Consider the following 19,819-nt stretch of genomic DNA (forward strand, 5'->3'; position numbering starts at 1 on the left):
AAGATTAACCCTCTATTAAAACTACATACCAAAAAGATAAATAACATAATAAAATACAATGGGGTACGTAAATGGCCTATCATGTGTTCTCATCTTTTCACAGGGAAAATTGAGAACTCCTATCACAAAATTAGGGCGAAAGGCAACTTTCTATAATGAAAAAACTTTTTCTAACAGATGTGATTACAAGAAGGGAGGCAAATTATTACGATTATTACTAAGTGACCAAAAACTTTGAAAAAGAACAGATTTGGGGGGCGGGGCAGGATAGAGGGAAGAGGGGAGGTAGAGCAAAGCAGCAGCATGGAATTCTTAAAATTCCTGGGCTCTGCCACACAGAGTTACGGCCAGACACGCACACTCCTGTTCCCTTCCCTCTTTATCTCTGGCCCAAGTTCTGCATGGTAGTGACTGTAGAAAAAGGCTCTCCCTGCCTCACTGAGTTACTTTACTCACATTACCTACAAAGGTGGCATAAAGAAGACCTCCTAAGAAACCCCGCTTCAAAACGATCTGCAACCCCAATACGTTTCCACAGCTTTCATCTTCAAGAGAGAAACCACAGTTGGCTGCTTCTAGCACCAAGCTAGGTTGGTATAGTGTTACGTAACTGACTTTAGAATCTTGAATATTTCCAGGCACAGAAACAGGAAATGGTGGACAACACTGGCAAAGACTGCTACTTGCCCCTCAATAGCTATGTTTCATTTGTCTCTTAAAATAGGACTCTCTCTCTCCCTCTCTCTCTCTCTCTCTCTCTCTCTCTCTAAGGTGGGTGCACAGCCACATGGAATAGAGGCTACATTTTCCAGTCCACCTTCCAGAAAGGCCTTGTGATTATACCCCTAGCCAATGGGATATAATTGGTGGTTGCTAGAAAATTTTTAACCATCAGTCCTCTTTGGGAGAGAGGGGAGTGATGGGGAAGCCCTAGTTTGCAGTGTTTGCCGATTTCCATGGTATAAATATATTCCCACCACGGCTAATTTCAAGCTTCTACCTGGATGGCACTGAACACGGACTTGGGAAGAGCGGCAGCTCTCACAATTTGGTACCAACAGGCTCCAGCACATCACTGGCTGTAATAAAGTGTTATATGTAATTTCTGGGAAATATCCTTAAAGAAGGAGGCAAGTCTTAATGGCTGGGGGCATGCCCTTCCCCCTTCATCCTCCCTGCTGGCCAGGATGTACATATGCCTGGTGAAGTCCAGCCATCAGATTGGACCATAAGGAATAATAACAGTCACAATAGAGAAGCCTTGGTCTCTGATGATTAACAGCTGCTAAGCTGGCCTGAGATTGCTTAACCGCAGGCTTCATTTACATGACAATTGTAAGAAAGAGGAAAAGTTGTATCTTGCAAATGCAACCGATATTTGGAGTTTTCCCATTCACAGTAAAATCTATCCCAACCAAGGGCATCATGCATGCTAAATGAGATAAGTAAAGGATTCAGATTTGAAACAACAAAAGAATGTCTGAACCTTTGTGGGAGGGACAAAGAGAACAGCCAAAGGGGGAAGGGACTTGAAAAGGAGGTTCTCACCTCTCTCCACCTGAGCCCCTCCTCTCTGACCTACAGACCCCTACAGAGAGTGAGCAAGCCTCGGCCAGAAAGGCTTCCTCCCGGTACGCGAGGGCCACAGCTCTCGGATCCACAGTGAGGGCTCAGGGAGGACTCCCCGACTAAGGGCAGTCCAGGTCCTCTGCCAGAGAAGGACAGACTGTTCTCACACCTCTTCCTTCTACGGCATTTCCCCAGGCAGAGAGGAGAAATGGGAAATGTATAAGGTTATTTGGGGGGTAGACTGAGTTGACTCCGAGGCAGCGATAGGCAGGTTAGTGTATTCTGCCTTTCTGGGGTTTACTTAAAATATATTTATTGCTCAGGCATGGGCTGGCCTGTTATGATGATCTTTGGATTGTACCGTGGGTTTCAGACAAATGTAGAATGACTTACTTAAAATGTAGGTAAAATTTATTATTACACGTGAACTCCTCCTAAAAGTTAATATCTAAACGAAGATAATATTGTCACAAGTATATTCTTATCCACTTTCAAAACACTCTTTCTGAAGTCTCTAGGGAGCAAGTTTGCACGCATCACACAAGCGATTCAGCAATGCTGAGTGTCTAGGGCATCACTGTACTCACTCTGGGAGGATCCTACAGGGACAGTCTCCATTCACTGTATACCTGCACAGTTTCTGCTTGTACATTGATGGTACTTCCATCTCTTAACAACTTCAGACTCAGGAAACTTTGTGCAATCAGCATGATGTTCAGTGCTTCCTCACCACCCACACCCACCTCCCTCCCAATGCTAGTGATGCTGAGAACCCGACGTGGGTTGATGGTGGGAGCGGGGGGCAGGAGGAAAGGGTGGGGAGCAGCCAGACCAAGTCAGCAAGAAGAGAGGAGGTAGCCTGGCTGAGGCACATACAGATGATGAATACCTGTGCAGGAAGAGGCTCTGAAAGCAACTAAATAAAGCACGGCTAATTCTAAGATAAAAAGCGGGCAATGACGGAAGCCCGCGCGCCTAGAGCCCGTGCTCCGCAACAAGAGAAGCCACCGCGATGAGAAGCCTGCACGCCACAACGAAGAGTAGCCCCCGCTCGCTGCAACTAGAGAAAGCCCACGCGCAGCAATGAAGACACAACGCAGCCATAAATAAATAAATAAAAATTTTAAAAAAAACAAAACAGGCAAAACAAAAGTTCCAGTCACGTCCCATCAAGAATCCTGACAGTATCTCACGTTTACAGGGCCAAGGATTTTTTTCAAAGCTTTGCAGATACCTGCTACAATTATTTAAGGTATAACCATTATCACTGTGAAGTCAAACATCCAGCCCTGGATGGACCCACCCAGGTTCACATCCTGGCTCTGACGTTTACCAGTTCTAACAAACTATATATGTTTGCCTGGCCTCAGTTTCTCAATTTAAAAAATGGAGATCATGGACCATACTTTGCAGGGTGGTAGTAAAAAGTTAGAGAGAGGGCTTCCCTGGTGGCCCAGTGGTTGAGAGTCCACCTGCCAATGCAGGGGACGCAGGTTCGTGCCCCGGTCCGGGAAGATCCCACATGCTGTGGAACGGCTAGGCCCGTGAGCCATGGCCGCTGAGCCTGCACGTCCGGAGCCTGTGCTCCGCAACGGGAGAGGCCACAACAGTGAGAGGCCCGCGTACCGCAAAAAAAAAAAAAAAAGTTAGAATTGATAAAAAGCACACATGCCAAAGGTCTGCATAAAGCAATATCCTACAGATAAGAGCTGTATAAATTTTGGTTAGAAAAGAATATATATGGTTGCTGTGGATATGCAATCAAAAATTGAAATTGATTAGGTTGATGGCATAGTTTTAAATTATAAAAAGTACAAACTGAAATGAACCAACATTATTACATAATCTACACCTCAATAATCTGGGCCCCTGACAGAGAAAACTTAGGTAAATTCAGACAAAATCTAGCACTGCTCCTCCAGCTCTGTTCTGTAAACTATCTCCATTTTCACACCTCCGTCTACTGCCCCCATTTCTGCACCCACCAAAAAGCACCTCTATTCTCTTGGATAAGAGGGGGAATTCTGCCATTTTCCTTTTTAATGGAGGCCTCACAGCTGCAGATCACCCTTCTCATCCCACTGGACAACTGGCCAAATTCTAAAGTACAGCTTAAAACTTTGTGAAATAAGTCCACCTCTGTAAAATAAGTTGGCTTGCTAAGAAGTCTTTGGCAACTCAATTCCTAAGGGGTTAAATGGACACCAAATTTTTCTAAAAACTAAACTGCCTTTTGTAGTCAGAAAATGTGTATCTAAACAAGCTGTTCACTTCCCTCAAATGTAATTCTGAATAAAAGGAAGAGAGCTGCTTCTGAAATCCAATATTCAAGTGAAACAGAAAAGATCCTCATGAGGGAGCGGTTTAGAAGATGTATGGGAAGGTATGGGAACCATGCCATGGAAGGAGGCTGTGAGCTGATTAACAGGGAGTGTGAATTAATTCTTCAGTAACAACAACTTAGAAAAGATGAACGTGGGTTAAAAATGTCCTGACTTGGGACTAGCATGGCACACCATCAAGACTGTCTGCAATCTTTTGAGCCAACCAATTATGCAACTTCTAAACTATATTTGTAGTCTGTTTACTTCAAGTGTCACAGAAATAACTCCTAGGCATTTTATTTATGCACAAAGATATGGAATCTTCCTGAGTGAATATATTTTACACTGGGGTACATGTTTTGAATCAACTTAGCTAAAACTAAAAGTAAAACAGAAGCAAGAAAACTTTTAACTCACTTGTCAAACTCATCAAAGAGATCACAACTCTGCAGTTTTGAAAGAGCAAGTCGAAAGTATTCGGCTAGAAAACAAATGGAGTATTAGGAATAACAGCAATCATGACTTCTTAGGTACACAGTAAACCACCTTATCCACTGCCCTCCCCAAAACCCACTTCAAACTGGCATGGCCACCTGTGATTTATTCTGTGGTGAAAATTCATGTTACAACTGCAATTAGCCAGCACTGCTTAACAGGCGCACTCAAAATGGTGAATGCTCTAAGGACATTCTCCAAAAACCCCAGAAAAACAAGATGCTTAATCTAAAAACAATCATAAGCAAAAATTAATCATATCAGGTTAATTAATCATATTAATTAATAATAATATTAATAGTCAAAATTAATAATTTTATTAATAATAATTAAACTATAATTATTAATAATTAATATTATTAATAATAAAATAAAATTTAATAATTGTTAATTTTATTAATAATAAAATTAATAAATATAGAAATAAGTATAGAAATCAATATTCTGCAACTTTAAACCTATTAGATTATCAAACTCTCTGCAATGTATTTTAAACACACAGACACACACACACAGACACACACACACACACAGGATCAGCTGAATAAGAAAAGTCTAACTCAGGAAACTATAGGCTTGTCACCTCCTAGGCTTTCAGGGTCTCTCAAAACCTAGAATATACAATCGTGCAAGGCAAAGCGGTTGTCAACAAGCAGAGGGAAAATCGTTTCATCATTGGTAAATGGAGTAATTCTCTCTAAATTTAGCAAAAATAAAATATCCTCTGATTAAATTAAAAGATTGACCAAGGACCTAGAATGTGATGACATAAAATAAAACTCATAGGTAAAGAGGTGAAATGGGAAATAGGGAGGAAGTTAACCCATAGGGTTGTCTTGCTAATTCTGAATTGGAATAAAGTAAGGCATTGGAACTCATGAGTAATATGGTGGCAAAACAAAAGTGAAAAGCAGTTTCTCAAAAACAAAAAAGTCTACCTTTTTTCATTCTTTTATTCCACACTGACTCAAAATGAATGGAGATTTATGTATTAAAATTTAATTCCTTTCACCCAATTCCCAGATCATATCCTTAGGAATCATTATGAAACAGAAAGATTAAAAGGCCTTAAAATTATATAAACATGTGATTCACATCACACACCACTCATATTAATAGAGCAGGGTAAGAATAATATTACTGACCTGATGTTCTTATCCCATAGGGCAAATCAAACTTATCGCTACCATAGAAGGAAGCAGTATTTTTAAAATCAGCTGCACACAGAAAAGGGTGAAACTGATGAAACCTGGAAGAAAAGGATAAAGAATGATTTTCCCAAATGTGTATAATATTTGCATGTTTTTAAAATCACAACTGTAAATAACTGTAGTATGTCATTCCTATTGTATTAACTATACATGAATGTATAATTATTTTTAAGATTCTTTAAAAATCATCTTAAACACTATTTAAATATTACCTAGAATGGGATGTGCACTGGAACTACACACCCGGAAGGGAAACGCCTTCCAAGTAGTAAAACCAAAATTACGTAACAGCTTTGGGTGGGGAGTGGGGGGGGGGGGCACAAAATTTAAAAACCAGCAAACACCAGTGACAGCCATCTACAGGAAGAGACAAAGGAAGAAATAAGGGAAAGTAAAAGTACAGATGCTGATTCACTCCCAAAAGAAAAGGTACCATAAAGCTGTTGTCAGCTGTGAAAATAAAAACACACTGAAAGTTAGATGTAGCTAGAACTGAACTCTTTCCTGAGGTCATTAAATTAAAATTTACTCAAGAACAAGAACTACGGATACTTGTCTTCTTGTTGCCTGTCCTGCCCCCCTGCTCCACTTGGGTGCTCTCTCAGACAACAATGTTTGATGAGGCGCCTGCTTTTTCTGTTTTTTCCCTCACTTTTAGCTCCTGGCACAGAGCAGGCAGATAACATACATTTAAGAAATGACTGAATGGGCTTCCCTGGTGGCGCAGTGGTTGAGAGTCCGCCTGCCGATGCAGGGGACACGGGTTTGTGCCCCGGTCCGGGAAGATCCCACATGCCATGGAGCGGCTGGGCCCGTGAGCCATGGCCGCTGAGCCTGCGCGTCCGGAGCCTGTGCTCCGCAATGGGAGAGGCCACAACAGTGAGAGGCCCGCATACCGCAAAAAAAAAAAAAAAAAAAGAAAGAAAGAAATGACTGAATGAATTTCAACTCCAAACTAATTCTTTATGGGACCATTATGAATTAGAAAGAAAGAAGTTTTTTTAATTAAAGAGAAGGAACAGGGACTTCCCTTGTGGTCCAGTGGTTAAGACTTCACCTTCCAATGCAGGGGGTGCGGGTTCAATCCCTGGTCAGGGAGCTAAGATCCCACATGCCTCTGGGCCAAAACCCCAAAACATAAAACAAAAGCAGTGTTGTAACAAATTCAATAAAGTCTTTGAAAACGTCCACATCAAAAAAAAAAAGGGGGGGCTTCCCTGGTGGCGCAGAGGTTGAGAATCTTCCTGCTAATGCAGGCAACACGGGTTCGAGCCCTGGTCTGGGAAGATCCCACATGCCGCGGAGCAACTAGGCCCGTGAGCCACAACTACTCAGCCTGCGCGTCTGGAGCCTGTGCTCCGCAACAACAGAGGCCGCGATAGTGAGAGGTCCGTGCACCGCGATGAAGAGTGGCCCCCGCTTGCCACAACTAGAGAAAGCCCTCACACAGAAACGAAGACCCAACACAGCCAAATAAATAAATAAATAAATGTGGGGTTTAAAAAAAAAAAAAGAGAGAGAGAGATAAGGAAGAGGTAAAGCACATATTAAAATGCCATTTCCACCTACCAGGACTAGGTACTGCAGAGCAAGTCAAGCTAACCCTTATCCCATCCCCAACACATGGCCCCTTCTCTCCGGCCTTATCAGTTTTGTTCTTCCTTAGTATAAAAATTGCAGGTGGAGATCAGAGCGCCCCTGCGGTTTCAGAGGCTGCATGACAAAATGAAAATAAACAGCAGTAGAGTAGGGACAAATTAGCTTCAGCTTGATCCTGGCTTTGCTACCCAGGAACCACTAACCTTGGCAAGTCACAGGAGCTCAAGATCTTTAGAGCTGAGCTAAGAACTTATACCATATTCAGACTAAGCAAAGAGGTGAGAAACTAGCCCTTCCTACTCAAGAGGGGTGTGCGTGCTAGATTCAGTTGTGACAAGTGTTAGCAGCCTCAGGGGTCCAGCCAACTTCAAAAGGTCATTATCTGTATCAGGGTTGATCCCCAAGCTTAGGATCTGCTCTGGGAAGAGGAAGTGTCAGGTCACCTGACTTAAGATTGAGAGGAGATTCAAGATCTTCCCAGGCTTCCTTGGGAAAGTAAACCGCAGATGACTTTGCACCTTGAGGTGAAAGCAATAAAGGATGCTATTCTTCAGAGTTGGTGGGAGTGATAATGATGGTAACTGATGATTAACATCTACTGCCAGTCAGACCTTGTACTAAGTGACTTACATTTTATTTCTAAATGAAATAACTGTTAAGCACTGTGGCAAAGAACAGTGGTCTGCCATTTCAGTAAACACAGGATGTTGAAGCCCATCAAGCCTTAGGCTACTGCAGCCGCCCCCCAACTGTGCACCCTGAGGGGAATTCAGGAGGAAGGAAAACAGGATACTGGCCCCAGATCGCTGAGGTGCGTATCAAAGGAATAATTCCAATAATACAGTTTCTTGCATCTTCCCACACATAGAAAAGGGGTAGATTCATTATCTTGAGATGTCTGTTTTTTCTTTAATTAGCAGTAATCCTTATTTTTAAAATTTATTTATTTTATTTATTTTTGGCTGCGTTGGGTCTTCGTTGCTGCACATGGGCTTTCTCTAGTTGCAGTGAGCAGGGGCTACTCTTCATTGCAGGCTTCTCATTGCAGTGGCTTCTCTTGTTGCAGAGCATGGGCTCTAGAGCACAGGCTCAGTAGTTGTGGCTCATGGGCTCTAGAGCGCAGGCTCAGTGGTTGTGGCGCTGGCGCACAGGCTCAGTAGTTGTGGTGCACGGGCTTAGTTGCTCCATGGCATGTGGGATCTTCCTGGACCAGGGCTTGAACCCGTGTCCCCTGCATTGGCAGGCAGATTCTTAACCACTGCGCCACCAGGGAAGTCCAGCAGTAATCTTTTGATGTTCGACTCCCTGTTTTTTTGTTCCCCAAAACTCCTACAAATCCTGGCTCCTCCCTCTTTGGAACAGTCCCTCAGAGCTATCTGAGAGGCTGTATCCCAGGCTTAAGTCCTCAGTAACATCCCAAATAAAACATAATTCTCAACTTTTAGGTTGTGTTTTTTTTTTTAGTCGATAACTCCATGTCTCACACAGAGTAGGGGCTCAATAAGTATCTGCCTTATCTGTAATAATTATATATTACATCGTATTATGTTACAGTATGTTATATTACATTATAATGATCATCTTTGCTGTTGTTACTCCTACAAAAGCCTGGAAAGGAAGGTAAATTCTACTAACCAATTTAGACTGTGGAAAAAAAAAATGTGGCCTGCCATTCCAGTAAACAAAGGATGTTGAGGCCAGCAAGCCTTCAGCCCACTGCAGCCACCCCAGATGGTACACCCCGAGGGGGATACACGGTGGAGAAAAACAGGATGCTGCCCCTAGATAGTTAAGGTGCATAACAAAAGGAATAATTTCAATAAGCCCAGACTCCTGCATCTTCCTATTCATAGAGAAGCACTAAAATCATTAACTTGAGATGTCTGCTTTTTTGTGATTAGCAGTCATCTTTTGATACCTGACTGTTAAGGGAAACACTGACTGAAACCGCCTGCCCTGACCATGAGTTATTTTACGACAGGAAGTCCTGGTAAGGAACACGGAACTAATGAGGCACCACCAACCGGAAGAATTCGGGAAAGGTCAAAAAGACAGAGGAGACGCCAGTCCACGTGTCCTACCAACCTCCCAGAATCCTCCTCGCTGGAATCCATCCTGGCTGAGTGATGCGTGCACCACGAGAAAGGACCCAGAATCCGAATGACTGGCCAGAGACAATCCGGAAACTAACCCCGTTACCATAAAACCCGAGACTGCGAGCCACGTGGCAGAGCAATCCTCCTGCGTTCCCTTACCCTGTTGCTCTCCGCCCGGGCGCCCCTTCGCAATAACGTCTCTTGCTTTGTCAGCACGTGTGTCTCCTCAGACAATACATTTCCGAGTGTTACACAAGAGCTCACTCTAGGACCCTGGAAGGGGTCTCCCTTCCTGCAACATGGCTACATGTCTGTCTTTTTCAGCAAAAACTCCAATATTTCCTCCCTTACCTCTTTGGAACTGTTCCTCAGAGCTATCTGAGAGGCTGCCATCCCAGGCTACAGTCCTCAGTAAGGTCCCCAAATAAAACATTCTCAACGTTTAGGCTGTGCTTTTTTTTTTTTTTTTTTTTTTCAGTCGACGAGACAAAGAAACCAAAGCTATAAAAAGTGAAGTAACTATTATCTGGAGTCACTAACCCATACCTGACAAAGATGAAACTACACCCAAGCTCAATGCTAAGGAAAGGTGTCCTCTTCATAGCACTGCAGGTAACTCCGCCAGGTTTCCCAGCAGAGCTTCTCCTGATAGCTACTGCAAAGGAGGGAGCTCTGCCTCCAGGGAATACTATTCACGTGACAAATGTGCAGACTTACACACCTGCTGAGCAATCTTTCATAAATACTCTAACCCCTTTGGGTTTTCTCAGAAAGAAAATGCCTTTTCTCTCGAAAGCTGAAGAGTACTTTGATTCTAGAGTAGCACTTTGAAGCTGCAGTCTGCAACCCATGGGTGGCTCATGAAGTCAATTTTGCGAGTCATGGTCAGCTCATTTTTAAAAAGTGAATAGAACAGAATACAGGGTATCTGGAGTAGGAAAGGTAAAAATTCTTTCTTTTTTTTATTATAAATATGTATGGACACTAAGTTCCAAAGCAAAATGTATTTCTTACTATGGGTCATGGTTTAAAAAAAAAAAAAAAAAAAAAGTTTAACATCACTCTTCTAGTTTTGCAGTGATCCTAACTGGACACACACCCACAGACTGACTACAAGCAGCCGTGGCACACCTGTAGTCAGATGTAAAAATATTTTATGTATCTAAAGTTTTCCAGAAGGTTGGCTGATTTTTAAAGGGACCTGTAGCCCCAAAAGGTTAAGAACCAGTCATGGAGAGATACAGTAATACGATAAAAGAAAATAAGAAAAGACAATGTTAATTTTAGATCCTTAAAAGATAAAATGCTGAAAAGCTTGTATGTGTTTTACACACTTCAACATGCCCAGACCCGACTGTCATTGATTTCTATTAATCTGGAAGCATTTTGACCAGCACTCTATCAAAGCAGTGGTGACAAAGAAAAAGAATGTTTATGGATGGAAGAGTAAATTCTCTACAAGTCCTGACAACCATAATGAACAATCATTACTTACATTCTATGTAGTTCATTAAAAGTCTGTGAAAGGAAAATATCTACTGTAAACTTTAACCTAGAAGTTAAATAAAAATAACAAGAGTGGAAAATAACATGGGAACAAGGGTGGGGAAAGAAAACCCTAAAAGGACAGTGCACTCTTTTATGATCAAACACAAACAGACCTCTCTAATCTCACCTGTGTGAAAAGAATACTGGTCTGACTGAGTTCTTCAATGTCTTTTCTTAAAATATATGCAGAGTTCTGACTAAAAGCACAAAAAGACACAGGATAGTCAAGCTCTTCCTTAAATGTAGGATAACCATATTATGTACTTATACTGCTAAGATTTGCGTGAAAAAAAGCAAACAAGTGTGGAGAATGATTACAAACACATTTTGAACATTTTGTGTGCCACGGTTTCTTTTGTATTTTTACCTCAGGAGAGAGGCAAAAGCTGGCTTTGATAAACAAGGCTGGATCTTATTTCTCTTCTTCATTTCCACAGGTGGCACCCTATGAGACAAAAATAGCGTCAGTCAGAAACCAGAACGAGGAAGACGGCCCAAAGGGAAGAAAATGCCCTGGGAGCCCACGCGGTGCCACCAGTGAGAGGCTTCTCAGGCAGGGAATAGAAACGCTCACCGCAGCCCCTGACGTATGACAGAAGCTTCTCCTAAGTCCTGGACACATTTGAGGATTCATGGATGCAAAGCGAGAGACTGGAAAAGGCTGAGGTGACGAGTGACCCAGAAGGGTCAAAGAGCAATGACTCAAAGGACCCTTTGAGAAGAACTGGGATCATCACACTGTGGAAGCCAAGACCAGACTCACAGTTTAGAAGTTCCTAAAAGCCTGAAAAATGCACACGGCTATGTAGGTCCTCTGTGCCACACGCGGGGACACCCATGGTCAGCAAACGCCACAGAGACACTGCCCCGAGCAGGTTCCGTAGCCCCTGCCTGTGCCCCGGGGACTCCCCAAATCCCACCATTTAGAGTCACATATCTAACTCCCCTCTATTCTTGGCACAGGTTAGGCGCTTGTGTGTCCCCTGAATGGAGCACTTGTCTCCACAATTTCAAAGGGTATTGTGATACAAGACAGAGCACAACAATGAAAACAAATGAAGGGGACAGGGGGCAGCAGGACCCAGACTCAGCCAGGAAAGAGCGAACAGCCTAATATAAAAAACTATTAAAGGGCTTCCCTGGTGGCGCAGTGGTTGAGAGTCCGCCTGCCGATGCAGGGGACACGGGTTCGTGCCCCGGTCTGGGAGGATCCCACATGCCGCGGAGCGGCTGGGCCCGTGAGCCATGGCCGCTGAGCCTGCGCGTCCGGAGCCTGTGCTCCGCAACGGGAGAGGCCACAACAGTGAGAGGCCCGCGTACCACCAAAAAAAAAAAAACTATTAATGATCATCAGTTGTGTGGAGAATTAATCTAAAAAATTAGAATCAATTTTGAATCAATTTTCTTCTGCAATCACAGGATTCAAAGAGAAACAGCCTAAACCCTTCATGGATTGACTCAATTTTAAACTTTTTTTGGTACAAAATCCACAGTTAAAACTGCTAGCTTTCTGAACTCTGAGGCCAGATGCAGAGAATCATCTTTTATAAATACCCCAAATGGCAAAACTCTCTTGATTTATATGTGAGGAAGGTACATAAATATGGTGGGCCAGCACAGCAGGCCACAAAACCCAAATTATAGTCAGAGGACAAAATAAAGTATAAGGTATTACTTGTTTTCTAAGGTTATTAAACCAGAAAACAAACTATTTGGGGATATTGTGAAGACTGTGGGTGTTTTTTCTTAAAAAAAGACAATTACTTGTCTTAAACAGTTTTTAAGGAAGCAAGTTCCGAGGTAATTTCCAGCTCCGAGGTAATTACCAGCATCCGAGGTAATTTCACGATACTTTCTGTGTCTGCAGTAATGTGTTAGCTTAGGAGTGACATGAACGTGCCTCAAATTCTGATGACAAGAAAAATGTGCTGAATTTGGACCCTTTTCATTGTCTTCTTTGTCATTTCCCCTGTGACCAAGAATAGGATTTGTAGGGAATTAGCAATCTAGTAAACTTCGTGCTTTCTTTTCTGTTCTTGTCTTCCATTACTAAGTACAGGACAGAGACAAAAGTGGCAGAGATGGAGGGAGAGATGCCTGCAGTAGGATCCTCATGTGGTATATAATCAGACTCCTGAGATCTATGGCTCATTATTTAAGTCCAAAACCTCAAAACTTGTGTCCAAACCGACCCACCTGGCATTGGGTTTTTTCAGTGACCGTAAAGAGCATTACAATGATTTGCCTAACTTCCTTCCATAAAGAGCATTACAATCAACCAGTGATGAAGTTAAATGCAGAAGCATCATTTTTTTAATCTAGCAAAACAAAACAAAACCTAAAAACATGATCTAGGATCTACTATTCAAACACTGGCAAAAAGTACCGAACTTTTGTCTAAGGCAGGAAGTTTTTATGTGGTTTATTTTGACATCCTATACTCACCACTCATTCAGGATTTAAAGGTCATCAAAACTTGATTCCTCACCAAAGGACTGACAATAGGAAAAAGGATACCTCTAGACTAACAGTTGTCCTCCAGGATTACATTATACATTTATAAGCTAAGTGATTTGGATTTTCCAACCCGTTGTCCACGTCAGTTTTTCTGCTCTGGTCATGTGCATTAAGATGAAGAATTTTTTAAAACATTTATAACACATAGTAGCAATTTCTGAGCAAAAATCTGGGAAACTCAAGCAAAGGAGTTTCCAAAAGTACCAGACTTCTGAATTCTGAGTTTTGAAAATATATTTTGAGGAGAAATAGACATAGTCTAATTTGATGCCTTTAGTGTTTTTGAATCACCCATCCTCAGGGTTGAAAAATTGTTTTGTATAACTGAGGGTACTGTTGGTTCAAACTATGTTAGTTTACAGTTTGTTGCAAACATTGTAGAATACAGCAACATGTATATTAACTTTTTCTCTATTTATCTTTATTATAGAAAATATCTTAGAATGTTCTTGATAGAGTAGCACGGTAACGATGGTCTCACACTTGGTGTGAATGGTAGTTTAGCAAAGCATAGCTCAAGGATTTGCAAAGTTAGGAAGAGGGACAAGAGAACCTCTCTCCCCACCCCCATCTAAATATGAAATTTGGTAAATTAGAATACTTTGTAAAAACAAATTCATACTAATTACCATTATGTACGAGATGTTTTGTTTTTAACCACATTGAAGATAATCAGGAAAGATTTTTTCCTTAATGTTTCTCCCGAGTGTAGTACTATAACAAAAACTTAATGCTACGAAACATTTTATATGCACCTTTGAGTAGGCAATTTAATCTAGATTATCTAATGTTCCTCCCATGATAACTAATCTGTTTTTAGTATCAGCAACATTTGGCAAGTTTATTTTTTAGATATAAACTGTGGTTCATCTGTTCACTTTTCTAGAAAAAAATCATTCTCATGAGAAAAAGCATAAATTAACAAGAAATGAGAGTGACTCGATTTGCTTTTAGAAAAAGAAATGCTTAATCAGCTATCCTGTATTTGGACTTATTCAGGTGTTAAGAAATTTAGGGAGGTATAAATGGTTGAATGACCACAGTGCTCTTTTTTTGTTGCTGTTAATCTAACAGACCAGCCTTAACTGTGGGCCTGAATCCTAAAAGGACAGTTGCCACAGTGGGAGGCAAGGAAATGTTTGGCTGGCAGATGAGCACCAGTGATAGCCAAGTGGAGGGACATACTTGCATGGTCAGTTTATTCTCTAATTCCAATAAGTTCTTTGCTTTCAGAAGCAAGAAAACATTTCCTCTCCCCTCCCCCTCCCCCACCCCCTTTTTTTAAACATACCACAAGGAAAGTACAGACAGTTGTGCTACCTCAAACCCTTCGTGACACTTGTAGAAATCAGATTTTAGATTAGACAGAATCATTTTTTTAATCTCTTGATTTGTTTTCCTTTGGTTCGAAAAGTTGTGTTATACTCAGTCGACTCTAGCAAAATTTTGTATGTGGTAGCATAGCTTTAATTTATCCTATTACAATGCTGTTCTGAATTTTCTTTTGGTTTTTAAAAAAACAAAACCTGTTGCTTAGAAGCCATGAACCATTTTACTTTACTTCAACTTGTCAAAATGTCCTTGTTTGAAAAAATGAACATTTGGGTTCACTCAGGAAATGCATGTCAGGAAGCTTGTATTATAAGTTGACGAGTTGTGATGTATCAGTAACTGCTGTTACTCCTTTTTCAAAGAAATATAATTGATTTTGAAGTTTTCTAGATTGTCACATGCTTTGTGACGAATGCAAGGAAATCAAGTCCTGTGTGGTATTTATTCTAGTCATTTCTATTCAGGCTATAAACTGTAGCTAATTTTTTATTTGCAATTAATTCATTCAAACTAAGTACTTTTCAAAATAGAAAAAAAAGGAAAAATGATAAAAAATCTTATTATAGAAGTTTTCTCTTTAATAAAACTACCTGTGCCTCTTCAAATTTTATATGTGACATTTCAAGTCGAAGTCATTTCAAATTGCACATACATCATTATTCACCAAATATTTTTAAACAAAAGGAACCATATGTAGTGTCTACATTTTATCAACAGTCTCTTATCCAAGCATTTTAGACTCTAAGAATCAAGTGCCACTGAGTCTAAGAATTACTCCATCAATTCAAAAAGATGAATTATATAAATAAGAATGTGATGCCCCAAAGACGGTCAACACCACTGCTTCACTGAAAAGTCAATAAAAAGATGTTGCTGTTTATCAATATTTAAACTGTTAGATGTAATGTATAAGATACTAGAATGGTAAAACTCCAATTTATAATGGAAAAGCTAGAAAAGGTTCAAAGTGTTACAGGGTTTGTTTTTTGTTTGTTTTTTGTTTTTTTTAATAGGTCCCTCTAATACCATTTGCAGGTCTATGTGAAACACCAGTTTGGTAGTCATTTTTAAACAGCAAAAATAAAACTTACCCATAGGCATTTGTTCCCCACAATATACAATGCAGCACATAATAGAGGAAGACAGCACTCAGGAAGATGGCCACAAGGTACCCTCTCATGGCTGGCCCACCTGAAACACAGGGGATGAAGGCCAAGGGAAAGACAAGATCGTTATACAGGTGATTTACACAATGGCTTACATACAAGCATTAGTGAATAAACATATAGAGAGAAGAGTATAAGAAACTGACATCAGCCTGTTATTTTGGAAACACCTACTAAATTTTCAGAAGGTGAATATTTTTTCTGTCTCTCCTCATCCTCTTTAATCAACACAACATGATTCATGTTTAGACCAATACTTTCCCATGTTAGATAGGAAAAAAATTCATTCAGAACAAAATTTTACACATCTATTTCAAATCCAAAACTTTTTTCAGAAATATTAAAAAATACCTATTTTCTCTATCTCAAGAGAAAATGAATATATGCCTTAAGATGTAAACAAACATTTTGTTTTGTCATTGCTCGAAATGACTTTTAAATGCTATTTATGCTAAAAGTCATTTTCTCATTTTAAAAAACTGGGGGAAAAAACCTACTAAAAAATATTTCCGACAACCTCAATTTTTTTTTTAATTAACTAATTAATTTATTTATTTTTGTCTGCTTTGGGTCTTCATTGCTGCTCACGGGCTTTCCCTAGCTGCAGTGCGCGGGCTTCTCACTGCAGTGGCTTCTCTTGTTGCCGAGCATGGGCTCTAGGCATGCAGGCTTCAGTAGTTGTGATGCGTGGGCTCAGTAGTTGTCTCCTGGGCTCTAGAGCACAGGCTCAGTAGTTGTCGTGCACAGGCTTAGTTGCTCCGTGACATGTGGGATCTTCCCGGACCAGGGCTCAAACCCGTGTCCCCTGCATTGGCAGCTGGATTCTTAACCACTGTGCCACCAGGGAAGTCCTCCCACATCCTCACTTTTTACACACTTTTAGATGCACCATATCACAGCACAGGTAAATTTAGCTAATTATTTGCTTGTTTTTATACTAAATGGACAGTATAGTTCACTGCACATTTATAGATAGACACAAACCTGGACACCATCCTCTCTAGAGTATAAATGCAAAAAACAAAAAAAAAACCCTTTACAAAATATATTTTTTATAGCCTAAAACATTTTTAGTTCCCACTTCTGCTTCAAAGGCAGAAATGAGTATGTCCTCACTTCTACATGTAATGAAATGCAAAAGACAAATTTAATATATGTTTCTATACTAGATCTTCTATTTCAATGCATGTTGCTTAAACAGATATACTATTTCTTTGCCTCTCTTATCAAGTTTCTGGTCCATCTAGATACTTGAATGTACCACTCGGCTCACTCCTGTCCGTCTCTATTAACCTCAATTGGGGCAATTTAGTGTCGAACGTGAGTCTGGTTAGATTCTTTTATTTTTTTTTAATTTTATTGAAGTAGAGTTGATTGGTTAGATTCTTAAAGAGCTCCATTGCCTTCTTAAGTATAATCTACTAAACATAAATGAAGCTGTTGTGGATCATGTGAGGTCATCGTAACAAATGTAATAATCGTTCTGGGCTCCATTAGGGTTGAGACCCTCTGGAGCTAATGAGGGGGTGTGGGGCTGTTTGGAGTTGACCCTAAACTGTAGGGATTATCCCATGCAGATTGCTGAGCACACCTCCCTTCGTGTCAGCTGTTGCTTCTCACTGCAATTAAGGCAGCCACCACCCCCATGTGCCACTATTATAAATTAATTAGAAATGAAGACTGTCAAGAGGAAGCAAATGAACGTGTTAAATGAGCAAATTTTAGTTTACACATACTTCTAATTTAGCAGACATAATCCCCGCGAAGAGTCAACACTGGTTAGAAATCAGAAGACAGGAATCATGGCCCAACTCCACATAATTCCTGGCTTGGAGGGAGGCCTTAGGTAAATCAGTGTCCCCTTTTCCAACCTGACTGTTCTCACACGTTCAGGAGTGAGAGCACACAGCCAACCTCTTTGGGCTGTTAGAGTGGCCAAAATGATGGGCGTCTGGCATAACCTAGGACACAAAAATATGTGCTGAATAAGTTTGTATATTTTATGGTTGTTTGTTTTCTAAAGCTAAAGCCAGCTGTGCTTTTTTTCTATACAATAAAATGCATGGGTTTTGAGAAAACCAAAGGGAAACTTGGCCTGCCCTTAATGTAGCCTGTGCAGTATTCTTACTGGTCTGACAGAAAGAGTCAGTTGGGTGTGGCTGTGGCGGAAAGGCCACTTCCTCTGCTGGCAAAGGGAGTAAACATGGAAAGGACTCGTAGATCACCTCAGGCCTGTGCTTCCCTTTCCACCTTATTCTGTCTTCCTTGCCCATCTGCAATGTATGTCTTGATGTATTGTGCATTATTTTAGAAATCACCTTAAATTCTTGGTAAAAAGCAAGAAACAAATTGCATGATCATTAGTGGGTAAAGAAAAAGTATGGTTCTGTGCTTCTTGAGAAATAATTGGTAAAATCCAAGTAATGGAGAGAATTAAGGTTTGGGATGATCAGAGTAAAAGTCTAAGACAGTGAGGCATGGGAGATGCTGGACACATCACTGAACTGGTTAATTGAGGAAACAAAGACAGCGAGATAGCTAGCCCAGAGCCCGGCCCCTATGACATGTTCAACAAATGCTAGCTCTGCTTCCTCCCCTTCACGTGTGAGAGAAGTGCTAATAATTAAACACTTTGGCCAGAGGCCACGAGTCATGATTCATGATGGCAGGACACAGGGAGCTGGTGTGGCCTGTCCTTGGCTCATTCAGCCCTTTGACTGAACTGGCCTCTGCAAAACGTTTTTTGTTTTTTTCATTCATGTGTCACACAAACATGAATGTAGGATAAATATAAAAGACTCCAAAGAACACAATGGAATTCTTTCTATACTGTGACTCAACTGAAAATACACTATAATTAAGCCTCTTCTGTTGTACATTGGACAGCCTCAGATATCAGGGGTGTTCAGAAACTCTGGAAGTTCTAGAATCCACAAGTTAGACTTGGACAGAGAAAGTTTTAGAAATTACTGATACCAGGCTTAAGACTGTCCTGGAAGACATTTAACCATGGGCCAAAACAGTCACCAAACAATCTGCTTAAGTCCTCAGATTAAATATTTAAAACTCCACCCAGAGTAACATCAGTTTTGCAAACACCCAACAAGGATGCCACTTATCAGTATCAGCAATTTCTTTAAAACATATTTACATCTAAGGTAAGATAGCATATGAAAGCCTAGAGAAAGAACTCCGTATTTACAGTTCAATTTGCTTATCTGTCCCTCAAAACATATTGTTTGGGAAATTTATATATCACTTTACAGAGCATAAAAGTATGGGTAAGCGAGATGTTGTTTTTTTCCTCAGCAGTTTGTGGTTTAGCTGAAGACAAAGAAGTGTGAGAAAACATTTTTTTGCTTCAAAAAGTAAAATGAGGGCTTCCCTGGTAGCACATTGGTGTAGAGTCCGCCTGCCGATGCAGGGGACACGGGTCTGTGCCCCGGTCCGGGAGGATCCCACATGCCGCGGAGTGGCTGGGCCCGTGAGCCATGGCCGCTGGGCCTGCGCGTCCGGAGCCTGGGCTCCGCAACGGGAGAGGCCACAACAGTGAGAGGCCCGCGTACCGAAAAAACAAAAAAAAAGTAAAATGAACCTACTCGTGAAGAGCTACTGCATACACCACCTGAGAAAAATTTTGGAAGCTTTACCACTCTCTCACATGTCATGGGCAATTCAAAGCAACCATATTCAAGTTGCAAAGCAAACTGGGGCCGGCCAGGATATCCTTGTGATAAACACGTAGAGGCCCTCCGCTCGCTCACAGCAAAAACTCCCACAAATAAATGAATTCTCTAATTATAAGTCTATAAATGAAACAACCATTTTGCTTTGAGCAAAAGACTCAAAGGAACACCAGTAAGAATTTAACAGAGAGTGCCTGCTTTAAGGGGAGGAAAAAAAAAAGTCCCTTCAATATAGCTTCAGTTACCAAAACAAACAAGTTTCAAGATCTTGACATT

The 19,819-nt window shown here is 41.0% G+C and overlaps 2 protein-coding genes across 18 annotated transcripts in view; one reads left to right on the forward strand and one right to left on the reverse strand.

Moving 5' to 3' along the window:
• DCBLD2 (discoidin, CUB and LCCL domain containing 2) overlaps nt 1–9,663 on the forward strand; it is a 121,298-nt gene extending 111,635 nt beyond the window's left edge. The window contains exon 15 of the mRNA XM_073804350.1: nt 9,180–9,663. Within this exon, the coding sequence (XP_073660451.1) occupies nt 9,180–9,325 (146 nt within the window). The 3' untranslated portion in view covers nt 9,326–9,663. The remainder of the gene's footprint in view (nt 1–9,179) is intronic.
• ST3GAL6 (ST3 beta-galactoside alpha-2,3-sialyltransferase 6) overlaps nt 1–19,819 on the reverse strand; it is a 100,426-nt gene that overhangs the window by 22,095 nt on the left and 58,512 nt on the right. For 15 of the 17 annotated variants that reach the window (XR_012331549.1, XR_012331547.1, XR_012331548.1 and 12 more), the window contains 4 exons: nt 15,783–15,882; nt 11,210–11,287; nt 5,534–5,637; nt 4,311–4,374 (listed from right to left, as the gene is read on the reverse strand). Coding sequence is in view for 14 of the 17 variants with exons in the window: in XM_073804353.1 (XP_073660454.1) it covers nt 4,311–4,374; nt 5,534–5,637; nt 11,210–11,287; nt 15,783–15,882 (346 nt within the window). In the remaining 3 variants the exon portion in view is untranslated. Of the gene's footprint in view, nt 1–4,310; nt 4,375–5,533; nt 5,638–11,209; nt 11,288–15,782; nt 15,883–17,593; nt 17,819–19,819 lie in introns of all 17 variants that reach the window. The other 2 variants (XM_073804359.1, XM_073804357.1) reach the window with 1 other exon arrangement.

Source organism: Tursiops truncatus, chromosome 4 (genome assembly GCF_011762595.2).
Source record: "Tursiops truncatus isolate mTurTru1 chromosome 4, mTurTru1.mat.Y, whole genome shotgun sequence".
NCBI classification, from domain to species: Eukaryota; Metazoa; Chordata; class Mammalia; order Artiodactyla; family Delphinidae; genus Tursiops; species Tursiops truncatus.